Source organism: Zerene cesonia, chromosome 20 (genome assembly GCF_012273895.1).
Source record: "Zerene cesonia ecotype Mississippi chromosome 20, Zerene_cesonia_1.1, whole genome shotgun sequence".
Lineage (NCBI taxonomy): Eukaryota > Metazoa > Arthropoda > Insecta > Lepidoptera > Pieridae > Zerene > Zerene cesonia.
In genome coordinates, this window is record NC_052121.1 from 8567536 (window position 1) to 8575677 (window position 8142).

The window sequence follows — 8142 nt, forward strand, 5'->3', positions numbered from 1 at the left end:
GACAGATTCGAAATTCAAATGTAATATTTTTTTATAATTAAGTGTAACAGTATTTATGGCCAGACTAAGTATATTTTCTTGTTTTCTGGACTCAGCATTAAAGTTTGTATCATGGGATACCGACGCTGATTTTCTTCCAACACCGAATGAGGGCAAATAACAAATGAGAACAAATAACAGTAATACTGTAATATTTGAGCGTCTTTTAAGATATTAGGGAGATAGTATAAAAAGCATAAAAGTATAAAAAGCAGTGGTGGCTCAGTGGTGAGAACCTCGGACTTTAAAATCGATAAGTCGGGGTTCGAGACCGGGCGGAGTGTGCAGGAAATAAATTGATTTTTCAATTTATCTGCACATGTGAATAACATCACCACTGCTTAAAACGGTGAAGGAAAACATCGTGAGGAAACCGGCATGTCCAAGAATCAAGTTCGACGACATGTGACATCTGCCAACCCGCACTTGGCCAGCGTGGTGGATTATGGCTTGAACCCTCATAGGAGGCCTGTGTCCCAGCAGTGGGAACATATATGGGCTGATGATGACGATGATGAGTATAAGGTAAAAAAGAGAAAGTAAACATTATAAAAAGAAATGAAATAGTAAATTTCATTTAAAGAAATGCATGGAATATGCAACGTGCGACGTTAACAAACGAAACACGGTATAAGGTTTTATTACGAATTACAATCATGTTAGCAATAGAAGTGTGTTAGTTAAACATCCGAGGCAATAAAACGTATGGATGGAATACAGATTAGGTTCAGCTACGGTTTAGGGCCTTATATAGAACATTTTTACATCTTTGTAACGTCAGAGCTGCATGTTTTATGGTAATAAATGTTGTCTAGTTACCACTGCTTTTGTTTTGCTAACTCATTTCATCACATTCTCAATCAAAATCAACAAACTTTATACTACCTACATTAACTGCCGTGAGTTGGTTAGTTTGTTTCTAAGGAACACTTCATAAATAAAGAAAGCTTTTAAGACGAAGGGAAATAATAGACAGGTTACCTATGGAGTACCTACTAGGAAATATACCTGAATCTATACATCCAAAATAATCCCATATACTCGCATATCTAAATGATGCAAAGAAAAAGCTGTATATTACTATAAACAATTTCCCAAGCTATTAAATCCGGTTACCTGAAAGTGGGTCAGTTAAACAATTAATACATCTGCATTTAAACGAGCTTTCAAGATGCGCACGCGATCCCGAGGTGATAATATAATAAAGGGCTGCTATAACATTGTTGATCACAGAACCGTGGGTTTGCACGCCTTCGCGTTAGCCAAGTTAATGTTATATCTGATTTGAGATAAAAACATGAACAGAATTTCCTTGCAGGGAACTATTGCTAAATTGTTCCATATACGTAATATTTGCAGACTAGTAAATATTAAAAGTGGCAGGACAATGAAATACATTTTTTAATTTTAAGTATGTATGTACGAAACTTATTATAATCAAAAAGTGTTAAAACCGACGAGCTTTCACTGCTAAACTATTAAAGTAATTTATAAAATGTTAAAAATTCTTTATGATATCTGGTAGAACCATAAAAAAGGAGAAGGCAACTTATTGTAATATTGGTATAATATCATAAATTCCGTAATTTTCGTAAGATAGCGTGCGCGTATTATAGCAATAAGCATATTGTAGTAAGAGAGCTGTATAATAAGTCATATGTATCGTTTTTTGTTTGCTTCACTAATAAATTTAAATATTCATAACTATGTTATAATGGAGGCTGAAGACACCTATATACGGTAACAACCATGTTTAATGTTTAGACATCGAAACGTTATACGACGTCCCATCTTATTTTATACTGTTAGTTTTATTCATACTGGCTGGAAAAATAATCTTCATAAACACACCGACAGCTGCAGAAAATATCTAAAATATTAATAGCTCAATCTGGCCAAAAATTCAAAACAACCTCCACTAGCGGCAGAATTTAAAACAATCCCTCCAAGAATACAAATGTATAAACATACAATAACGCTCTTTATAATTGTAAATAGATGTAGATAGGTGAGGCCAGGGAACCGCGAAGGGCTCGAGATCTCCACTTTCTAAGTGTTCATTGGGCGGCTGTAATAAGCTATTTTTCAATTGCACAGCTGCTTTCGGATTACTTTCCCAACTCGTGTCGATGTTCTCAGTTATCACAGCGAGCTTGCATTATATACAATTGGATGTTAGAACCTGAATCGATTTCAGTGTTTTATCATCGGCTTTTTAATGGAAAAGTGTAGAAAGTAGAGTTACTTTTGTACACTTCTCAGTAGTAGTAGACGCGCTTCATCTTCATTTTATATATGATAAATAAGTGGTCAATTTGTTCTATGATGAATTAATTATTCATCGTCATCAACATGATCATAAACCCATATTTGTTCCTAGTGTAACCCAACTAGAAATTGATTTTTTTTTTTTATCAGTGTGGAAATCGAGTACGCCTTGGTACGAATTGGGCCAGCTAGCATTGGAGAAACTACCACACCCCCCACGAAACTTTCTTCACCCTTCCTAGACTCCAAGTCCATGTCTCTTTTCTGTCGTCAATCATTTCCTTATGTTTCACCCCTTAAAAGCAGGTAAAGCAATCGCAGCGTCCCTGTCTCTGCAAATGTTCATGGACGGTGGTGATCGCTTACCATAAGGAGAACCGCCCGTTCAGGTGCCCACGGACACAAAAACGAAAAGTTTCCATACACATTATATATTCCTTATCATTATAATTTATTAAGCCATCTAACAATCATATCAATATCATACTAATTGAGTCGCTATCACGTAAATACGCGCTAATGAAAATAAAAACGTACCGTCCGATAACTTTTCACTCACCTCGAGGCGCATTTCAAAGGCTTTTAACCCGACATGACCTACGCTAATACGATTCACAGATACACATTACAGCCAACATTATTAATATCATTAATATTAAACTAACGCGTAGGCGTAACTGCTTTTCTACATAGGCTATTAAAAGGCTAATGCACTCACAAATACAATAAACCCTCAATAAATATTGATCTAACCGCTGCATATAAACCAGTCGATTTATGCATCGGTCTCAGTGATCAATCATTAAATTAACTACGAATAAGGTATTGTATTGTGATATTATGAGACTCGCGAGTTATTTATCAATCAATTGTACTTTTGATTCGGTTTGGAATACATAATCGATCGATCTTTTTGATAGTTGAATAAAAGAAAATGGGGAAATTAAATTAGCATCGAGAATTTTATTAAATAAGTACGAAAAGCAAACGCAACGCAAATACCGCTAAATATTGACATTTATTTTACAGAGACAAATTATTATCACCGATCCATCACAAGTAGTCAGAGACATAACCGAAATTATATCAGTTGTAATGTGTATTTCATATTTAATAAAAAATACGACATTTGTAAATACTCAATCTGTACGGTACCATCTTATTCATAATCCTATATAAAATTTCTCGAATAAAGCAGCATCAGCCTACGCAATTAATTTAAATCCTTCAAGTGTATTGTACAATTTTTCATTATTTAGAGTGCGTGTCACACATTCTGTGTGCGTCTCCCACGCGACTGATCTTAGAGTGAGGTCAGATTCAGCGGTAAGCGATGACACTTATAAATACACGTTTTACAATTATAAATTCGTGAAAATTTTGATTTCCTCTAACTGACTTATGAGGGAAATAGTTTATCACGTTAGTAATATAAGCTATAATAATTATTGAGAAATTTTTGAAAGAATAGGCAAAAAATTTATAACGAGGCGGGATTCGAACACGCGTTCTTTGCCAAACCCTAGCAACGCCTAGCCTTTCCATACTATAGAAGTAAAAATTAAATATAATAATTCTTGTCAACAGAGAAGGGCACCGACGTCCCTGGTGGGGTGGTGACACACTAGATTCTTAATTAGGAACACATAACAACAATGTCCTATGTAAAATACAGTGGAATTGAGAACCTTCTTCGTTTTTTCAACGGCCGCGTAGGTTAAAACAAGATAATAGCTACAGTTACAATATCAGTTTATGTATAAATAAAAATAATATATAATCCTACTTCCTACTAGTCCTACTAATATTATAAATGCGGAAGTTTGTAAGGATGTATGTATGTTTGTTACTCTTTCACGCAAAAAGTACTGAACCGATTGCAATGAAATTTCGTACGTAGACAGCTGGACAGCTGGAATAACATATAGGCAACTTTCTATCCCGATATTCCTACTTGATACGGACTTACGCGGATGAAACCGCAGGGCGCAGCTAGTATCTAATATGAATCACTAAGTAATACGCCATTAAGTATTAAAGCGCAGATTTTAAGTTAACAGTTTGATCGTATGAATGTTGAGATTTAGGTATAGAAAGGAACTGAACTTAAAATTCCACATTTTTTTTATTATCTGTACTAATACATTTTAGTGAATAGTTGTCATCTGTCATCATAAACTATTAAGCTCATACCTTGTAACTGCATCTCATACATATGACGACAAATAAAAACGTCGACTACGAACTTCGTTTAATTGCTTATTGATTTCATATTACTTACTGATTATTAAACAAAACGAATATCTATATAACATTTTATAATATAAACCCAACAATCATCAATTTAATAAATCGTTACAACACCGTCATGTTAACAAAACAAACACAAACACGCAAACAAATCGTAAGTAGCAATCGTGTTGCCGATAAAATCCACATACCGTTGCACTACCGTTACGATCTCGTGTCGGAGCGCCATTTAGCGTTCGACAATCGCAAGCAATAAAAGCGAGACAAACGATTCGATAGCTTGTCGAATATTCACTCGATCATGCTAAACAAACCGACTGACAGCCCTTTTGTAGGTCGCAATCGTATTGAATGCACCGATATGAGATAACTACCGTCATCATTTAGACGATAGCGCTCTCTGTCCTTAATAGAAGCGACGGAACTAGTTATACAGACGGTTTCATTAACAATGCCACAGATAATATAATATGTGTTGGAAGAATTCGTTAAATGCATTTTGTTTATCAGAATGACAAATGATTTTAATTTGTATATTTCATGTTCAAATTGTAAAAAGATAATTTTCCGAAAGCATTTAAACGCTATCAGTTTTTTTTAATAGCTTCATTTAACAGCTCCTTACATCACTGCAATCTAAAACGACAATTCATAAACAATTGAAAAGTTTACATGAACAAATAAAATTGAGCTTTAATTTAACAAACATAATGATTATATTCTTGTAGCAGCTTAATATTCGTAGTTATCCCACGTAAGTGTTTGGAACATTTAACGAATCTCACTCAAATAGCTCGCAAACGACATTTGACCGCTCTATTCACATCTCGAGGCGGATCACGTTCAAAGGAATTCCTGAGCATGTCTCGGCTGCCGGCAGCTGATTCCGCGTGTTTTTACTTTTTAGGCCAAGGACCTTCCCGCCCCGTCCGTTCGTTAGGACTAACGAACTTTAGGGGCCCTTAATGTAGGTCACACTGAATTGCATCAGTTTATTACTCTTAATGACACCCGTTCTTTGCGGTTGACTTCATCGATTCGATACTCCCTTTTTATACGAGTTCACGCTCGTTTATTGCTTAAATAATGTTTTCAAAATAAGTCCAAGTATTGCATAGGATTTTAACTAATTGTACCGATCTACAATTTCAGCTATCAATTGTTGTTCTATTGCAACGTAAATAGGTAAGTATGTATACGTGAAAGTATAGTCAGATTCACTATCATATCACTATATGCCCTTAAATCTCATTCTCAGTTTTACAAACGGATTTACAAATGCGAACTGGGAATTGAAAGTTGTGAATGAAACGCTATATAGTCTATAGCAAGTTGCAACACCGCATGAGTCAATCCGGAGAGTATCACGATTGCACACAAGGATTTGGCGCCATCATATATCATTGTTCGCCGTGACTCACGGGCTATCACTTTCGCATCGATACGCGAATATCGCTGCATCACCGTTCCGATTATCGCTAACACGATCGCGTATGGAAACTGTCGCCCACAGCGGTGTCGCAATCAAAACAAACTTATTGTTTGTCTTTTCTCGGTACTGACATTTGGCAATATCCTTTATACCACGAACAGACATGTGTGTAACATAATTTAATATAAAACTGTTTATTTGCAATATGACAATGTGTGTTTATCATAAAACTAGCTGAACCACGTCTTATTCTGATGTATAAGCTATATCATTTAAAAATTTCATAAAAGTTCAGTCCATTCTATAGTTTTTATATGAAGAAGTAAGAAACACCCATCCATTTAAATTCACAAATTTTCGCGTTAAAAATACTAATAGAATATTGACTATTCACGTATGTAACAATGTATTTAAAATGGTAATCGAATGGAATTCACCTCAAGATGTAACTCAAGCGATGTCCGTTACTCAACCGGCTCCTTACAAACGAAGAGGATTTAGTGGAAAAAAGTGTATCACGCTGCGCTACAAGACCTCACGCAGCTTCACAGTTAGTTACGGTTTACTACGGAATGTATGAGATAAAGGAAAAACATGATCCAAGCTTCTCACCAGCCCTCTAATTGAAATTATTAAAATTGATGCCTTTAATTAAAATATGATTAAGTAAAAGCAGTGGTGGCTCAGGGGTGAGAACCTCGAACTTCAAAATCGATAAGTCGGAGTTCGAGACCGGGCGAGCGTGCAGGAAATAAATTGATTTTTCAATTTATCTGCGCATGTAGATAACATTACCACTGCTTAAAACGGTGAAGGGAAACATCGTGAGAAAACCGGAATGTCCGAGAATCAATCACTTGGCCAGCGTGGTGGATTAAGACCTGAACCCTCATGGGAGGCCTGTGTCCCAGCATTGGGAACATATAAGGGATTATGATGATGATTAAATTAAATCTTGTTTAATAAAATGCTTTCGTTGCTAATGGATGTTGGTGATGAACTATTCAGTTTAACGACTAAAACTTAAAATGTTAGAAAACGGAAGATAAAAGACTAGGATGGATTCGGAAATAGCTAGTAACAAATACATACGTTTATGTGTTAAAAGTTTGTGTCTACATCGGAATTCTTTTCTGTTGCTTGTTAAATAAATTGTGTCTATTTAATCTAACCTAATTTTATATTGTCACTTTACTTTTATTTTAGGCTAAACTATACATACAAAATCTTAACAAGTGAAGAACTTACCTGAGGGTTTCTCGGTGGTTGCGGCAGCCTCATAACAGGATGAGCAGGCACTGGCATTCGCGTCGGCGGTGGTACATACGGCCTGGGGGCAGGCGGTGGCGGCGGGGCCGGCCTAGGCCCGTGCAATACCGTCACCGCCGGCATGAGGGGCGGAGGCCGGCGCTCCACTGGCTTTTCACCCATGGGCCTGGCCATGGCCTTCTCCGCCATCGCTTTCTCAACCATCGCCAGGTGCTCAGATGGTCTTATGAGACGGGGTGGGGCTGAACGGGGCTTCGGTTCGGGGCGGACGCTCGGGCGGGGCGGCGGCGCCGGCGGCACCCCGCGCCCCCGCCGCGCCGCCTCCGATTCATCCGTCATCGGGGCGCGCCAATCTGGCAAAAAGAAAGATTAATGTCAGTCTATACTCCATACTCATTTGAGGTGTGATGAATCAGTGAGCAGAAGGAATAATTCTTAATAAACAGACTGTATGTAAGCATACAACCACACAGTGTTTTAGGTTAAAACTACGTTATAAAATTAAAACCTTCTTCAAGTGAACTATAAGTTCTAGATACTATAAATTCTAATAATTAGTTCTTTTTCATTTTGTGAGAATATGCTGTATACTTATAACAGCTGTTATCAATTTATTTTCGAGATATAGGCACGCTGACCATTACAGTCACCTACAACGTTTAGAACCTGTATATTTTATGTACTTATGTATCTGTAAATTAAATCCGAAAGTTTCATTTTGGGAAGCATAAAAAACACTAACTTCCAACTTCTTACTAAATAAACACTAAACTTCATGAATCAATGATGGCTTAATCTTAATATCGTAAATTTGTAACAGCGCCATCTATACGTTATACGCGGAACTAGATCAAGTGAAGGCGAACGGACCATCGTAGCAGAAA

At 36.7% G+C, this 8142-nt stretch overlaps 1 protein-coding gene across 1 annotated transcript in view; it reads right to left on the minus strand.

Moving 5' to 3' along the window:
• Positions 1-8142, minus strand: part of LOC119834874 (rho GTPase-activating protein 23) — a gene marked incomplete at its 3' end in the record, with an annotated part of 249700 nt that overhangs the window by 204636 nt on the left and 36922 nt on the right. Inside the window, exon 2 of the mRNA XM_038359391.1 lies at positions 7238-7611. Within this exon, the coding sequence (XP_038215319.1) occupies positions 7238-7611 (374 nt within the window). The remainder of the gene's footprint in view (positions 1-7237; positions 7612-8142) is intronic.